At 39.9% G+C, this 18,534-nt stretch overlaps 1 protein-coding gene and 1 long non-coding RNA gene across 5 annotated transcripts in view; one reads left to right on the plus strand and one right to left on the minus strand.

Annotated features, from left to right (window-relative positions):
- Nucleotides 1-18,534, minus strand: part of aass (aminoadipate-semialdehyde synthase) — a 106,008-nt gene that overhangs the window by 33,121 nt on the left and 54,353 nt on the right. For all 4 annotated transcript variants that reach the window (XM_088006671.1, XM_088006673.1, XM_088006674.1 and 1 more), the window contains exons 3-8: nucleotides 10,133-10,309; nucleotides 7,556-7,640; nucleotides 6,016-6,083; nucleotides 5,771-5,917; nucleotides 5,579-5,657; nucleotides 4,322-4,449 (exon numbers count right to left, since the gene is read on the minus strand). In XM_088006671.1, the coding sequence (XP_087862797.1) occupies nucleotides 4,322-4,449; nucleotides 5,579-5,657; nucleotides 5,771-5,917; nucleotides 6,016-6,083; nucleotides 7,556-7,640; nucleotides 10,133-10,309 (684 nt within the window). The remainder of the gene's footprint in view (nucleotides 1-4,321; nucleotides 4,450-5,578; nucleotides 5,658-5,770; nucleotides 5,918-6,015; nucleotides 6,084-7,555; nucleotides 7,641-10,132; nucleotides 10,310-18,534) is intronic.
- On the plus strand, nucleotides 12,922-13,238 carry LOC148159546 (uncharacterized). The gene is made up of 2 exons (XR_015763118.1): nucleotides 12,922-13,048; nucleotides 13,174-13,238. It is a non-coding gene; the product is annotated as an uncharacterized LOC148159546 (long non-coding RNA).

Here is an 18,534-nt window from a genome sequence, read left to right on the forward strand (position 1 = left end):
GGGTAAATGCCTTGTACAGGTCCAAATGCCCTAGCTCTATCCAGCCAAAACAGTGATGAGTAACGTCTTTAAGCCTTTACAATTTGAACTGGAGCGCTTTCAAGTCGATGGGAATGTAGAAAGCACAAGAGGTGAAGAAGATCAGGAGAACCAAACAGAGGAAGAGGACAGAGTTGGTCAACAAAGCTAGTGTTTTGCTGCTGCTGTTACCTTCAGCTTCATAAATGAAACAATAAATGGCGCGTACCTCTGGTCGGCCTGTGTGATCAGAAACTTTTTAGCTAACAGGAAAATTACGACATATTTAGGCCAACATGTTCAACTAATCCTGGGCCACTTTAAAGACACAGACACAAAAAAATACTTAAGGGGCAAGATTTCCTCTAGTGGTGTCTGCAAGCCTCTGGAATTTCAAGTGAGCAAGGAACACAGTTTATGGATTATATTCTGCTCAAATTTGAATACATGATACCTTCAACTGCTTAGTGCAATAAAATTTAAACATTTTTACAATTATTTATTTTCTATGTCATGTGTTTAACTATTCAATTTTTCTTTTGATATTTTAATCTTCTTCAGAGACTATGAAGAGGTACTAAATTAAACTGAACTACCTGAGGCTATCAGACTTTATAATACTCACATAGTCTAGAGCTGTGCATTTTAATTGTTGAATATAGATTTAGCAATATATACAGCGATATTTGTATGTCCTTAAGACTATCACTGCTAATTGTTAGTTATTGTCATATATTTATTATTATCATTACTACTTTATTTATTATTGTGTGCCATACTGGGACAAACAAAATTTCCCCACTTTAGTGGATCAATAAAACATTATCTTTTATCATTTTAAATAAGCCCCTCCAGGAGCTTGCACTATTTTTATCATTATTGTGGCCAAGAATTGCAGATTTTGTGGCACCTCTTTCAAAACGTTGTGGTTAAAGATGCTAATTATTTCAGCTTTATTTTTGCCCTAAAATGGTCATAAAAAGTTGAAATTGAGACACAGAGCCTTCCCTTTCCTTATCTTTTTCTGAGCAAGTTCCAATCCCTCCTTACCTGAGAAGACCCTGCATCAGCGTCCTGCTGCTGGCCTCTGCTCTAAGTCTCCTCCCTGACTCTTTCTATTGTGACAATAAAGATTTCTTTTAAATATCAGAAAAGCAACAGTGAGCACATCTTATTTACAGAAATTAAAGAGGATTGGGTTTATTCCTGGCACTAGATGGCAAGGGAAGAAACATGTGTAATGACAACATTAGTATATTTAGCTTAATATGATATTAACCATCATTTAGAAAACATTATCTGAAACCAAAAATCTTTTGCCTTTTAACTTTAGCTACCTGCTGAACATTACACATCCTAACACCACGGGTGCAACCGGCATTCACTTGTGGTGCATTTAAAGACGGTTCAGAAAATCACATTTGGACATCTTAAAAAAGGCAGGCCACAAAGGGCACAGACACAGGAAGTGCAGGGGAGATGTCCCACATGTCAAGTTACACCCACTGACTGTATAAACAGTATAAGCAAACTGTTCACAACATCTCAACATGGTTTTTGCAAAAGAAATAAATAAATAAATAAAAGAAATTACACATGCTTTCATCTTGCAGGTTCAGCTTTCAAAGAGACGTAATGAAACTAGAAGTTAAATTAGAAGAAGACTAAGGGGATTGATCAAAATTCAGCCAAATGCAGTGATTGGTCAGAAAAGAAGAAAAAGAAAACAAGGTGATTTGTCAGATTTGCTGAAAAGTTGCAATGATTGGTTGAAACTACAAGTCAGCGTATAAACTCTGAATGATGACTAAGGCCTTGTCGATGTGTAGCCAGGTCGTTTTAAAACAATGTAGTGGAGATATTCATTTGTGTAAAATAATCTCGTCCACATCTGACTGGTTTAAGAAACATGTTCCTTCACATGGACCGCTGAATTACAACGTTGCTTTAAACATGCCACACCCATCGGGGGCAGTGTAGGGCAAAACCTACACTGCCTTCAAAATAACGACTACATAATGTTAGGAATTAAACATGATGCCAGGAGAATTATTTGCGTTCAGGGAAAGAATTTGAACTAATTTTAAATACCGTGTTACAATATACAGTTAACCTAAAGCTAGCCAAGTCAGTGTAGACTGGGAATCTTGTTAAAGCAGGTATGTAGACACACATGGAGGTTGAACAGCATTGTGGCTCGAATGGGGAAGGATAATAAGTAAATAATAATGTCTTTCCTCCACTTCAAGGTCAAGCAGTAAAAATAATTCCATGTCACATCAGCATCACATTATTTGCTGCAGACCCTTACCGTATGTGTTAACTCCAAGTCACTGGTTTCCCATGTGACTGGAGTTTTTATTATCATTCGTTTTTTAGTTCTATTACACGGAGGTTACATGTAGATGAAAAGTTAAGTCACATAAAAATCTATTTGGTTGATCAAAATGCAGACTAGATGTGGGCAAGAACTGAATTTGCATTTATAGTTGTGATAGGAACATCCTGAGGGGATTGTTAATTATTGATTTTATTGGCGTTTTACACAATATCAACATTTAAATAAAGACTAAGGGAAGAAACAACAAAAAGGTTTTAGGAAAACTTCTCCTTGTTTTAAAGGGGCAGTATTATGTATATTATATTATACATTATATGGCACAATAAAGTTACCTTCAGCTATAAAAATGTAGCAGTATATATCAAAAATGACTTAACCTCCTGACTACCAGGAAGAAAAATATTGTCCAATCACCATTTTTTTTTATTTCACAATCTTTGTAAGGTAATTAGAATACTGAAAGCATTTTTTTGGGAAAAAAGTTTTTATTTTTGAAATATCATGTGTCCACTACAGTGGACATCGGAATGCCATACATTTGAAATTGAACTTTGATGGCAACCAGTTTGTCCCAAAGAAAATATCCAAACAACAACATAAGAATGGATTTAACACTGACAAAACTGAGCACTGTTGCCTAGTAAGAAGGTTCTGGGTCCACTACAGAGGACAATTTTTCAACTTTTAAATACTATGATAAAATACAGTCAAAATAATTCATAGAATGTTTTAATATTTTACTAAGACTTATTTAGAATATGCCAACAAAATTTTAAACCAAAATTTGCACAATAAAAAGTTTTATGCACTTACTTTTTATTTTCCTATAAAATGTGCTTGTACTGATGTACGCCATTTTTATGATAAGAAAAAGGTACGTATAAAAGTCCCACCCCTTCACATATGGTATCATTGAAAAGCCCTAAATGTCCTCTGTAGATACCAAAAGGAATTAATTCAGTAGTATACAGTAGGTAGGAGATATTCAAGTTTAGAAATGTCCTATACAGAGGACAAATTTGAACTACTGGTAGTCAGGAGGTTTTAAAAGAAACTTGACTTTGCAAATTTGTCACCTTGAAATTGGGTCTCTGTCTCTTAAGAAGCTCCCAGATTTTGACTTCAGCACATCATCGTAACCATGCTTCTCCATGATGTCATTTACAACCATTCTTAGGAAGATTGGACTGAGAAGCTTTTTATGATGAGCTCAGCAGTCGAGGTCCGCCAGGTGTTTGATAACAGCTGCTGCCACTAGTCTAGAAGAGCTGAATGCCAACCAGGAATTTTGCAAAGCTTAATGGTTGCCATGGGAGATTATAGAATTTCTCAAAGATGCATGAAAGAATCAAAGGAACACTGGAGATGTTTTTGATGAGGGAATAACATAATCTAAAGCTTAAAAATCTGATTCTAGATAACCCTATAGCCCTTTAACAATAAATTTATTGTTCTTCCAAGCCAGTGAATACTTGCTTAAATATTTAATATTGACAAAAACAATTTTGTCATAATCAAGGAGCTCTAAGTTGAATTTCTATTTTCTATTTTTGCCATTTTACCTAAAAGCAATATTGCACAACAATATAAGCAACAAATATATTAAAATATGTAAGAATATCACAAGAAGCATTATTGTGTGTATGTTGGAAGCATTACAGAAAACAATGTCAGGTTTACTAACCTAAAGGTAACCCTTTGTTTCTTTACTTAGAAATTGTCAACATCTCATATCTGACACACCAATCATTTACCCACAAAATGTGGATAAATATCCTGTGTACAGAGTGCTATTATACTATAGTTTTTAATTAGGGCAGTTTTTAATTTTCATACTGCTGGACATTATGATATTAGTTCCTGCTGCTGAATGGAACATGAGAGCTCCAAGTGACTGACAGGAGCTCCTGGGAGGTTGCATGGAGGCGTTGCGAGGAGGGGGAGTGAAGAAAAGTAACTCACGCTGGTTCTGAAGTGTGAGGTGTAGAGTTCTGGGTGGTTCTCATACTCCATGGGATCATAGTTGCCATCGCTCTTCCTCACCAGGTGGTGGCGTCGGCTCAGAACTGTGGCATACACTTTGTTCATATCTATGAAGAACAACTCTGTTAGTGTGTTGTTAGAACACAACACCAAGTTTAAAGTCGACACATTTTGTCAGACAACACATACTGAACTAAATGGATTTATTTTATCCTACAATCTGATTGTGTACATGTGCAGTGATCCTTCATCAGATTAAAATGTATTTGAATTAAATAATCCAAATGCATTGTTTATATGAGCACAAAATTCATTGATAATTAATAATTAACTAATCATGACATGCCTTTACATGCCCCAGGCTTTATTCAGGACAGAAACACTGACATGCACATCCATCCATTTTCTTCTCCTTATACGGGTCGGGTTACAGGTCCCTAAGTAGGGAGGCCCAGACCTCCCTCTCTCCGGGGAATTGGCATAAATGAAGGTTCCCCAGCTGAGGAAAGTCGTCCCTCCTTGGTCATCCTCTGGGTCTCCTACCAAGGAGGTGTCCATCCTAACCAGATGCTGACCATCTCAACTGGTTCCTCTGGATGAGGAGAAGCAGAGATTCTAATCTGAGTCCCTGTCATAGCTTCTATCTCTAAGGGAGAGACCAGACACCCTGCAGAGGAAACTCATTTCAGCTGCTTGTATCTGTGATCTCATTCTTTTGATCTCCACTCACCGTTGGTAACCAATTATCAATTGTCCCAAACTATCCCTCTCATTCAGATTACAATTTAATAGATCTTAATTTGATCAGAATATTCTGATTGTGGTATTTATGTGATGCATTGTCATTCTGATTGGCCGTTCATGTTCATGTAAACGTGGCCATGTTGATCTGTTTAAGACAATAATGAAATCAGAAGGAATTTCCTGGTTGAAATAAAAAAGCTTCAATAAATTTATTAGAGTCATTGCACAAATGAACTTTATGACTCTTAAAAACAGGTTTAGTTTAGCTGTTCATGGCTCATAATTACATGAATGTAAAATTATTTCTTCTTTATTTTAGCAAGACACAACCAAATTTTTAGTGAAGGGCAAAGTGATAAACATGTGATACTGCACAGAAGCCATTTTTCCATTGTGTAAGTGAGACTGTGGCCATTTTATTCAATGTTGGAGCTCAGTCTGAAAGGTTTGAGAACTGCTGAGCTACACAGTGCTGCTGAAGAAACGTCATACCTCCAGTTTCAGAGACATCTTTCAACTCGTGAGGTTCAACATATTCAACAGGAAGCTCATTGATCATATCTTGGGCTCCCTAAAGGAATACAAAATACAAAATGAATTTAAAAATAAAGATCAGGGATTTTCTCTTAGCTTCAGCTGTTTTTAATTCCATTCTCAATGTTTGAATATTGAACAATTGTGTACCTTGGAGACATTTCCTGTTCCAGTGAAGCAAAAGGTGAGGGGGCCAATGGATCTGGGCATGAGTCCCATGGAAATCTCATAACCACAATCCCTCACAGCCTGGATGGCCTGGCTGACGTTCCTGTAGTTGTGTGCCATGCCAATGTGCTGTGAACATCAGAGAGCAGAGGTGACTGCTTCTGTTTGTTCCTGTGAAACATTTCTGGGCAGATTCAGATCAAATGAATTAAGAATAGATTTGTCACCATGAAAGGAGTGTGGTGGCCAAGAGCCAAGAAACGAAGTCCCAAACCATGAAGAATGTTAATCATTCCTACAAGAAAGTGGAGTTATTTTCATTTTAATATACCTAGATTGATGAAAAAGATAACCAAAACAATTACTTTTAATCATTTTAAATGGAATTTGCATTCATTTAACAACCAAAAATTGGTTTTCTGTTTGGTCTCCCTAAAATCTAAGGCTATGTTCACACTGCAGCCTGAAGTGATTGAAATCCGATTTTTCTGCCCTTATGCAACCTGTATCTGATCTTTTTAGATCAGATACAGGTTTACAGATCCGATTTGTGGTGTGTGAACACCACAAATTGGATTTGTACAAATGCAACCCAGTGCACTTGGATATGTAGTCCTAAATCCGACACTTCTCTGATCAAATGTGACCCGTGTCTGTATGGCCAGGTGGCATTCATCCGACCTGTACATCACTGATAAACATCACTATTCGGCATTCTGATACACGGAAGAACGAAGAAAAGCAACAAACATGGTGGACGATAATGAGGATCAAGTTGTTAATGTGCTGGCTCTGGGTGGATAACAACTTTAAAATAGCAAGGTATGCTATTTTACACCATTATCCATGTTTATATCTACTGAGCATGCTCGCTATGTGTGATGTTACGAACTCTGATCCGTCTTGTTGCTGAAAAAGTGCTATATAAATAAAACTCCTTCTTCTTCGGCATCCTCTGCTGTACATGCAGAAAGCTTTTAGGTCATTTGTAGCTCACACAGCACATCACTACATGTCACATTTATTTGGAAATGTGAACAACCACACACACAAAAAATAGAGAAATCAGATTTCACAAAAAAAAAAAAAAAAAAATCGGAATTGAGTCACTGACTCGATAAAATCACTTACAATATTTCAAAAGATGAACTACTGTGCTTTCATCCTATTATTTTAATAATAAATATTTCTCACAGACTACTATAAATTCCACAGCAATGCAGAGTGTCGCTGTTTTCCTTTGTAGTAACTGGGTAGTTTACACCAGCGCCTTCTAGTGATGTAATGAGGGTAAGTCAAACCGCAAACAACTCAGGCTGAATGCACAGAAACACAGGAAGTTGTGAGGATTCAATGAATATGTGAGCGATTTATGTGCAGTTTTGGATAAATTGCTCAAATCTTTGCTGAAATCCTCACAACTGAGTAGTTACCGGGTAGTACTTGGTAATAACATCACTCTGCAATCCTGAGGAATTTATAGTAGACTGTGAGAAAAAGTATTAAAAACTTTTGTGTACACAGGATGAAAGCACAGTAGTTTATCTTTTCAAGTCATGTAAGTCATGTCTGTGACACTTTAAGGTCTTCAGTGTGAACCAGGCCTAAGACCTAGCTCCAATAAAATCTGGTTCCAATTAGGTGAAATTTGATTTCATTACAAAGTATGACTCATTTGCTACAGTTTCATCATAATGTTTGATTATGCCTAAGGAATGCTGAGAAATGACCAACCAGCTGAAACAAACAGAGGAGAACCTAACATACCTGCAACACCAGCCCACTGGCCAAATGCTACAATACGGTAACCATTGGTGTCAACCATCTTCTCATAGTCAATAAGACGAACTTCCTGAAAAACACAAAGTTGATTTTATTATTGTTTTTCATGGAATATAGATGGAGATTACATCCAGACTCCCACTGGTCATCGTGACAGAGGAGTCATCACGAGCTAGGATGTAGTAAAGTGCCAGCAAGGAAGCACACCTGCACACTTGCATACACACGCACACACATTCGCACAACCGACAACTTACTTTTTGTTTCAACTCAAACTGGCACAGTTCATTGTGGTGCACACGTGGTGTTCCTGTATCTGTATATCCATCCTAACTTGTTATTTTCAGAGTCAAACATTTTCCCGGTTCAAATTTTCAAACAGTTTCCGAATTGTGGCACACTGGGAAGGATTCACAGTGGATGAGCTCATTTTATGAGCTCATCCACTGTGTAGCTCATCAGAACATATGGAGTGTTTTCTATTAAATTAAATATTGTATTTTTAGTCACAAGTTTGTTTTTTTTCTCAGTGCTATGATTATTTAGTTAGAAATAACTGTTTTATTTTTTTCTTTTTGTTATGTTCCTGTGGGTGGAGTCTGTGGCTATAAAGAAGGGCTCAGGACCACAGGGAGTCAGTCTGTGGTTAGACTCCCAAGAGGTCACATTGAAAAGCCGATAGCTTTGCAATGTGGACTTTTTGCAGTGAAGGTACTGCTGTTTTGGTTTTTCTCTTTTTTTTTAACCTGCCTTGGACGTCCTCTATATATGCACTGCACATCTCCTCTTTTGTTCACCTGAAGCCTGAAGAACAGCACAATAAATTTCACTGAAGTGAACTGCAGCAGTGGTCAATCATTTTTGTTTTGTCCAAGTCATAATAGGTCTTCCGTCCAGTGTCAGATTGGTTGTTTCACATTCAGTACTGGCAGCTGTATCAATAGCTCCGTTATCATTTCATAGAGCTCCAAACACTTCCTGTCTCTGGTCTGTCTCTCACTTTTGAGTCACCAGGTGAGGTTTAGGCACTGTGTGGATAAAAACTGTCAGCACGGCATTTGCTTTTAGCTTGCGAAGGTAACAATCGTCAATTTTGCTTATAAATACAAATGACTAAAAGTGATAAGGACAGAAATATTGAGTGCACACATAGGTTCTTCGGAAGTTTTGTTTGGCACTTTCCCACTGTGCTCTTCTTTTTGTCATGCGGTAAATGATCCATCACTGTTTTTTTTTTTAATTACAGCCTACACAGTCATACAGTCTGGCATTACACCAGTCAAGCACAATATGATTAAAAAAAACTGGGCTGGGGTAAAGTTAGCCTTCCTGCATTTCCTCTGTAGATTCCAATACAGAACAGACACAACTGTGTCATTAACCCAGCAAGGTGAAAAAATGGTGACTTCCATGGGTGAAAAATATAACAAAATACTTTTAATTGTTTTAAGTAATTAGGAGTTTATTTGTATCACAGTATTTTCCGGACTATAAGGCGCACCTAAAAGCCTTAAATTTTCTCAAAAATCATATGTGCGCCTTATAATCCGGTACGCCTTATGTGTGGACTGAATTCCAAAATCTGTCCCTGACACAGAGACGTAAAGTGTACAGTACGTACGCTGGCAGTGATAAACCAGTCAGAGAATTGTAGTCCGAGTTCTGCAGCATACGCCTCTGGTAAAAACCAGATAGGTTTTTCCACACATCACCGTCCCTGTTCATCTGCGACTCCATGTGCGCCCATCTCACTGCTACTGTGAAAAAGGAAGTGAAGCAAACTAATTCAGAGTTTGCTGTCATTCCGGGAGGATTAACAAAAGAACTCCAACCGCTGGACATTGGTGTAAACAGGGCGTTCAAAAAGAAGTTACAAGCGGCGTGGGAGTGATGAATAACAGACAGCGAACACACGTTTACTAAGATGGAGAGGCAGCGCCGGGTGAGTTATGCCACCATGTGTGAATGGATGGTGGATACCTGGGCTAATGTATCTGCCTTAACGGTTGTCCAAGCTTTCGCGAAAGCCGGCATCATTGCTGAACAGCCACCTGGCAACAAGACTGACTCTGACAATGATGAGAGGGAACCTGGCATGTTTGATGGCGAAATTGCCAAGCTGTTTAATTCAGACACAGAAGAGGAGAACTTTGATGGATTTGAGGAAGAAGAATAAAAAATAACGTGAGTGTATTGTTACATAGTCGAATAAAGTTCAACTAAACTTACTGTTTTGTTTCCATTACCTTTTTTTTTGTTGACCGTATGTTTTAGCATGTGTCTTATAATCCGGTGCGCCTTGCAGTCCGGAAAATACGGTACATACAAATTTAATACAGAATTTACATCTACAGGCAAATTAACCATGGAACCCTTTAAAGATTGAACAGGGAAGTCTGAGAAGAAGTGTGTGTTGGGTTAGAAGTGTGAAGCTTTGGCACACATAACTGATAAAAAAAACTTTGAGATTGTCCTTGATATTTGACAAAAGCATATTTCTTTGTAAACACAGAGTACTTAATAGGCTACAGTAGTTAAGAGGAAGAACAGTGTGTAATTGACCTTGTTGAGCAGGTCATCCAGCAGACCCATGTTGGCCTCCTGAGCTTTGATGGTATGGGAGAAGAAAGCATACGTCTTCCTGGGGATGACCTTCTCCTCCGGGGGCCTCTTCACTCCAACAATCAGAGATGCCTCAGAAATATCCTCCTGAATGACGGCCCCTGCCTTCATATAGAACTGAAACAGAGCTCATAGTGAATGAGACAGCAGCAAACCGCTTTACTACTGCAGCTAACAGCTTTACTGCTGCAGCCAGCGGCTTCACTGCAGCTAACACATTTACTACTGCATGATGTGCCAAGTAACAGCTTCACTGCAGTTAACGGCTTTACTACTCCAGCTAACAGATTTACTATTACAGCCAACAACATTACGACTGCAGCATTACAGAGAAACAGCAGGCGCAAATCGTGACACCGCACCTACTGTGGCACTTCCGGTGGCAGGTGTCACGGCTGCCACTGTTTTCGGGTCTAGCTGTCAGTGTTGCCACTGGCTTCAGCTGACTTCAGCACCTTCCAAGGGTTGCCGCAACCTCATACTGGCACCTCCAACGCCTCATGGACCGCTCTCGCCTATTGTCGCTGACGAGATTTAGGGCGGCCATCTTAGAGCGGTCGACCGCTCCACTCAGCGTTATACGTTTGGCAGGCACAATGACGAATTTGCGCATTTAATCTTTCATAACATGCTGTTTTATTACTGGAGACCTTACACAAACAGACACATTTATAAACAATTGTATTTTTAAAGTATTTTTTAATTGTATTATACATAGTTCAGCATATTTAAATATGCTTAGTGGGGAAAACAATAGAATAGGAATAGAATATTCTTTGGTGACAGCTTCTGTGTCAGATTTAATATGAATGAATTTATAATTCACAAAGTATTGCATTTCCTCTAAAGTGTTGTGTTCCCTCAAAAAAGCAAATACGCCCTGGTCTATTTTGGATACAATCTCAAATTTCAGTTTCCAATAAAGAGCCTCAGTGAAAACATGTTGACAGCTGCCGTAAGGTGCCACTTGTGCCATCTTACCCAGTGGTAAGGTGGCACAAGTGGCCACCTTACCACTGGGTAAGATGGCCACTTACTTCTATTTGTTTTGAACTAAATTTATTCATATGCTACATTCTATCTGAAAGAGATAAAATGAGGTCACAGCAGCCCGTGGCACCCATGGCCACGGGCTGCTGTGCCACCTTACCCGGTGCCGCCTTACCACCAGTTAAGGTGGTACAAGTAGCACAAGTAAGGTGGCACAAGTGGCCATGGGTGGCACAGGCTACTGTGACCTCATTCTATCTCTTTCAGATAGAATGTATGAATAACTTTTGTTCAAACAAATAGAAATAAAATATATCTTAATTAAAACATAATTCTCATACATATTTAAACATACAGCTGGTGATCCGACTTAGCAGAGAAAGACAACACCTGCACTGACTGCATGTCAGATGGGACCTCTTCTGCGACAGCTGATAATAGCTACCACTAGGTGCCACTACAACTGACACTAGGTGGCCATGGTATGTCAGTGCTGACAAACTCCTGTCAGTTCCGGATTATAATTATTTTCATACAATGACCTTAATATAATGCTATTGATTATTAAACCGGGTAAGTTCACTAATATTGACTTATTAGTCAATATTAGTGACAGTAGCAACATGATATATTGACAATTCCAGAGTGACATTATGTTCAGCATGGTTCCATGACAGTTCACAGGATGTCATAAGTTCCCAAGAAAGTAATAGACCAGGCAGCCACTATAACTTTCAGAGTGTTTTTAAGATAATGCAAAGTTTTTGGAAAACATGTTATCATAATTTTCCAAAAATGCCTGTTATCCAGTTTTAAAGAGTTACTTGTTATTTATTAATAAATTTAATATCTGCTATTTTTCATTAATTGTGAAGTTCATTCCAGATTTGTGTGGCATAAATGAAGGTTGCTTCTCCGTGTTTGTTTATGGTTCTGGACATTGTCTTTAAAATTTTCTTATTCAAAGATGAGACAATAAAATCTGAGCTACAAAAAGCATTTCAATAGCATTTTCAAGGCAGCAGGAGGACTTTCACTTTCAAGTTAAGCCACCTTCAAATTTTTTACACTGAAGTAAGTCAAAACAGAAAGTATGTACACCTCAAAAACTTTGACAATGTGTGAATCCTAAGCAGCATTAAGAACAAGATTGTTACATATTTTTGGAAATAAAAATTACTTTGGGTTATACTTAAGATGCAAATGCTTTTTTAAATGAAAATTGTTTTGTTTACATATTTTATTAGGCAGATATGTTTCAACATGTTTTAAAGTTTATGTCACAAAGTATGTGAATAGTAATTGATTTATCAATATTTATTAGCCATTGTATGTAAATACTTTAAACAGCAATAACAGATCATTTAAGTTTTCAATAGCCAAGAACTAAAATCTTTGTGTATTATAAAATCCCTCTCTGAAATCATTTGAAGTCTTCTGTAAAATTCATGTTTAGTCAACGTGTGAATTTACTACATCAGGGTCAAATAACATATTATTCCTCATGAGAAATTATAATATTTCATTACATTTAAATTTTTTTTTTCAAACTTTATTAATTTCTACAATATACGTTTTACACATCTACTGCGTATTTCCATCTTGGCCAAAGCCCTATGTAGCGAACGCAGTCGAGCATTTTTTATGTATATTTTGGGAAATACTGTTTGGTTTGGTTAATAACGTTATCTGACCACTTCAGCAATTACGTCATCACTTGGTCACGTGATGCTTTCGATAAAGGGCTGTAAGTTTCGTTTCATACTCAGTTGGTTTTTGCAAGCGGTAATAGGAAAGACAAAGAACTGAAATTTGGAAGAAATGGACTTCTAGCAACTCCTAACCTTCTGGTTGGAGGGGCATACGGTATGGACAATTGAATGGAATATTCTTGTGTTTGTATATGTGTAATAAGTTTAATTTGAACAATTTATATAAGAGAACATGACGGTTTAACTGATGTATATTTGCCACTGTGTATTTTATTGCAGTGTTCACGGTGGTCTTGGGCGTTTATGTGACAGAAAATTCCTTTAATAAACGTTTGGAACCATCAGTCGGAGCGTTGCATCTTCATCAACCAGTGAGAAAAGTTGGGAGCAGCTATAGTGAACACGTGCACCGTATGCAGCTCAGCTCGAAGCCAGAGAACAACGAGGGAGACCGCACGGTGAAAGCAAGCTGTGAACTTCTCGCCAGCCATGCTGAGATGGATGGGGGAGAGGGAAAAAGGACCGTTGCAGCTTGAAGACTACAACTCGCCTGCAGCTTGAAGAAAACTACCGCTCGTCTTTCAACCTTGCAATCTGCTCGGAGCGTTGCGATTGCAGTGACTTGCAAAATATGGCGGCGGCTTGCAATCAGGACAAGGATTGAGACTGCGCCGTTTCCACAAGTAATCACAAGAGCAACAGCGCGCCGTGGTCGTGAGTGGTATCACCAAGCCTTTGGCTTTCAGGTTTTAGTTGATAAGAAACATTATCACTTGTAAATATTTGAAATTAAGTGTGAAAGGCCATTGTGTGCATATTTTGTGTGAATATTTCTGGCCTGTGTTATTAAGGAACTAGATATTCCTACTTTGGATTTCCTGTTTGGTTCTATATGTGTATGCTTGATATTTGAAATTAATACTGAGGATTACTTATAGCGCAAGTTTAGCTTAAGGTTTTGCTTAAGATTTGTATTATTAATAATTCAGAAAATGGATCAAAGTGAAGAGAGTGCTCTTGTACTTGAGGGAGTAATTCAGGCTCTTGAAGAAGAAAAAATAGACTTACAAACCAAGTTAGAAACTGAAACAGATGCAACATTAAGAGACCAAATGACAGAACGCATTGCTGAAATTGATAACAGTCTGCAAGCACATAGCGTAGAGAGTCAGGAACCAATTTCTGAATCTGAACAACTTAGGCGATCAGAAAGAGAGCGTAGACCAAGCGAAAAATGGCTTAACTATGCAAAAGAAGAGAGTGCAAAAAAGGAAAGAAAGTTTATGTTAACTTATGTCAGCTTCAAAGGTGAGGTTCAGTACATTAGGAGCCAACTCAAAAAAGAATGTGACAAAGAGAGTCTTGAAAGTATGACAGCTACTTTAGAAAGATATGAGTCACACCTAAAGCAGGAGTATGACAGCTTACGTGCATTGACCACACCAAGCCAAGACATAAGACGGCGAATGGATAGCTGCACCTCAGTAACTAAGGAAGTAGTTGCTCTGTTGAAAATACGTTGCTCAGAAATAGGCAAAGAGTTCGATGCTGCCGCAGTGAAGAAATCACTCGTTAAATTACTTCAGAGAGACGATGCCAAATCAGTATATGGGTCTACTGTATCGAGAGCTGGCGCAGGTAGCGTAGCAGGAAGTCAAATGTCAATTAAAAAAACAGAAGTAGCTGCACGTTTAGCATCCAAACGTGCTGAAATAAACAGAGAGAGTGAAATAGCTGCACAAAGAAAGGAAGTGTTTGCTCAGCAAGAGAAGTTGAAAATGCTGGAAAACCAAAGGGATCTGGAAGCTATGCAAGCTGAATATGATGTGTATGAGGAGGAGGAAATGAAAATGAACGGAGAAACAGGAGAAAAGCAAGAAATAACTCTGCCTCCAAGTCAGCCCCAAGGAGAAAGGAAAAGTATAACTCTGTCTCCAGGGCAGTTCCAAACTCAACATTAAAGCTCCGCGGAGCCTCAAGCGGCCCTCGCAGCCAAGCGCCGCTCAAGCCTATAGCCACCGCGGATGTTCCAGCACCGCCTCCCGCCGGCCACCGCCGACGCTCGCGCGCCGTCCTCCATGCGATCCGCTTCGATGTCTTCGGCAGCGTTCACTGGCCATGCACCCAAAATCTGGAGCAGATTGGGCCATGTGGCAAGGAGATACAGCTGTTTGTTTAACCTAGGGGGCGCAGTGGAGTCAAATTGCAATTAAACTGTATTGGGCTCCTCAGAGGTTCACAAGTTTCAGTCATAAAAAGTCTGGTGCAAATAGGATGATGCGTTTGTGAATAAGAGACGATCGTATGCATATGGCGAGGGACAGCCATTTTGCCACTCCCCCACGGGTCTGTAGGCATTGACAGAGTTCATCATCATCTCATGTTATGTCAGAGTGCACAGGGTTGGAATCCATGACACACCAACATGTTTTAGAGTGTAAAAGTAAGACATACAGTATAAAAAACAGGTGACTTCCTGTCGGAAGTGGGCGGGGCTAAGGTGATGTCATCAATCGACCACCTAACTGTGATGAGGGCTGGTCTATAATGAGACATAGAAAGTCTGATGCATCTGTGACCTGGCATTAGGAAGTAATTTCACATTCATGTTTCATGATGTATATTCAAAGTTTGGGACTTAGCCACGCCCCCACGGGTCAGTAGAGTTCATCACGGCAGAGTTCATCATCATTTCATTTCATGTCAGTCTGCACAGGATGAAACCCATAAGAATTAGAGAGAAAAAGTAAGACATACAGTAGAAAAAACAGGTGACTTCCTGTCGGAAGTGGGCGGGGTTAAGGTGATGTCATCAACTGACCATCTCAATGTGATGAGGGGTGGTCTGTAGTCAGATATAGGAAGTCTGATGCAGCTGTGACCTTCTATGTGGAAGTTATTGCATCTTGATGTTTCATGGCGAATAGTCAAAGTTTGGGACTTAGCCACGCCCACATGCTTTGACATAGAAAAATTCCTACGATAACTTTTCATCTTTAATGTCTCAAGTCTCTGCTGACTGAGTTTGAAGTCTCTATCTCAAAAGCTGCAGGAGGAGATAGATCAGATGCGATGTCTATGAAAAAGAGGAAATGGCTGATTTTGATCCAAAATGGCCGACTTCCTGTTGGGTTTGCACCATGGCTCCAAGAGACTTTTTTGTAGGTCCTGACATGATACACATGTGTACCAAGTTTCATAATTCTAGGTTAAAGCATGGCTTGGGGCTGATCATTTAAAAATTTCTAGGGGGCGCTGTAGAGAAATTAGGCCACGCCCATCAACGACTGTTATGGATTCCTGTTCGGGGATGGATAAGGATGCATCCTAGTGAGTTTGGTGCAGCTGGGCTGAACGATGTGGAATCTAGAGCCAAACGTATGGCGGCGGCGTTACCTCTGCTTCGCCGCGGTCCCACGGCCACGCCCTCTACAGAAGACTCTTGGCGCTTTAAAGCAAGTGAGACTAACATGTTATCTGTCATCCAACACAGAATCATGTTGATTAGGTGCAGTGAGCCAGAAAGGCAGCTTTCCATGGAAAAAAAAGCACTTCCTGTTCTGAGAGGGCGGGGCTTAGATGACGTCAGACTATGACGACATAGGATCGTAGGGGACCCTACCAGGATCACTCATGTCAAGTTTGGTGCAGCTGGCCTCAAAATTGTGGAATCCACAGCCAAACGTAAGGACACGGCGTTTAGGGTCACTTCGCCACGCCGCCACGCCCACCTGCTGGATTCAAATGAGCTGGGCTTGGAATCCTCAACACACCAACATGTTTTCTGTCTGTGGACCCAGTTTCACCTTGATTAGGTCAAAGGGGTCAGATAGCGACCGTTCAGCGTAAAAAATGACACTTCCTGTTCTCAGGGGGCGTGGCCTAAGTGACGTCATCATTTGACCGTTGGGTATTGTAGAGCATCCCATGATGATCAATCACTGAAAGTTTGGTGCCTCTATCAGTTTTTTTCAAAGAGTTATAACAGTTTGATGTTTCATGGCGAATCGGTGACCTTTGACCCCCGGAAAGACCCCTTCAGCAAGCCCGAAAACGCAAACCTACGATAACTTTGGATCGGCCATGCCTTATGAACGATCTGACCGAGTTTGAAGCCGATCGATCGAAATCCCTAGGACAAGTTCGATCAAATGCGAACCCTGCAAACGCCCAAAATCGGGTCAAAATCGGAACTTTAATCCAAAATGGCCGACAATCTGTGATACTTGCACTATGACATTAATTGTAAATTCTGAGTGTTTTGGGGAGCTGTACAAGTGTACCAAGTTTCAAGTCTCTACGATAAAGTAAGTGAATAGGAAAGGGTCCTTTGAAAGTTGCTAGGTGGCGCCCTTGAGCCGTTTCTTTTGCGATTTTTGCAACGACCATAAAATACAAAATTTCGCAGCGGGCTCTATGCCCCCGCCAAGTTTGGTGAGTTTTTGAATATGATAAAGCCCCCAAAAAGCCAATTCATTTGGCACAAGAACTATAATAATAATTAAAGCTCCGCGGAGCCTCAAGCGGCCCTCGCAGCTAGCGCTGCTCCGGCCTATAGCCACCGCGGGGGTACCAGCACCGCCACCCGCCCGCCACCGCCGACGCTCGCGCGCCCTCATCCACGCTATCCGCTTTTACGGCTTCGGCAGAGCTCCCTTGCGATGAACCAAAAATCTGGAGCACATCGGGCCATGTAGAGAGGAGATACAGCTGTTTGATTAACCTAGGGGGCGCAGTGGAGTCAAATCACAATTAAACTCTATTGGGCTCCTTAGAGGTTCACAAGTGTCACTCATACAATGTCTGGTGCAAATCGGATGATGCGTTTGTGAATACGAGACGAACGTATGCATATTACGAGGGACAGCCATTTTGCCACGCCCCCACGGGTCAGTAGAGTACATCATCAATGAGTTCATCATCAATAAGTTCATCATCATGTCATTTCATGTCAGCCTGCACAGGATGAAACCCATAAGAATTAGAGAGTAAAAGTAAGACATACAATTGAAGAAAGAGGTTACTTCCTATCGGAAGTGGGCGGGGCTAGGGTGATGTCATCAATCGACCACCTAACTATGATGAAGGCTGGTCTATAATGAGACATAGAAAGTCTGATGCAGCTGTGACCTGGCATTTGGAAGTTATTTCACATTCATGTTTCATGCTGTATAGTCAAAGTTTGGGACTTAGCCACGCCCCCACGGGTCAGTCGAGTTCATCATGGGAGAGTTCATCATCATATCATGTCATGTCAGCCTACACCGGATGAAACCCATATGACTTAGAGAGTAAAAGTAAGACATACAATAGAAAAAACAGGTGACTTCCTGTCGGAAGTGGGCGGGGTTAAGGTGATGTCATCAACTGACCATCTCAATGTGATGAGGGGTGGTCTGTAGTCAGATATAGGAAGTCTGATGCAGCTGTGACCTTCTATGTGGAAGTTATTGCATCTTGATGTTTCATGGCGAATAGTCAAAGTTTGGGACTTAGCCACGCCCACATGCTTTGACATAGAAAAATTCCTACGATAACTTTTCATCTTTAATGTCTCAAGTCTCTGCTGACTGAGTTTGAAGTCTCTATCTCAAAAGCTGCAGGAGGAGATAGATCAGATGCGACGTCTATGAAAAAGAG

The sequence above is a fragment of the Poecilia mexicana genome, unplaced genomic scaffold (assembly GCF_051168715.1).
Source record: "Poecilia mexicana isolate PSO_F unplaced genomic scaffold, ASM5116871v1 scaffold_6, whole genome shotgun sequence".
In the NCBI taxonomy this organism is placed as follows: Eukaryota; Metazoa; Chordata; class Actinopteri; order Cyprinodontiformes; family Poeciliidae; genus Poecilia; species Poecilia mexicana.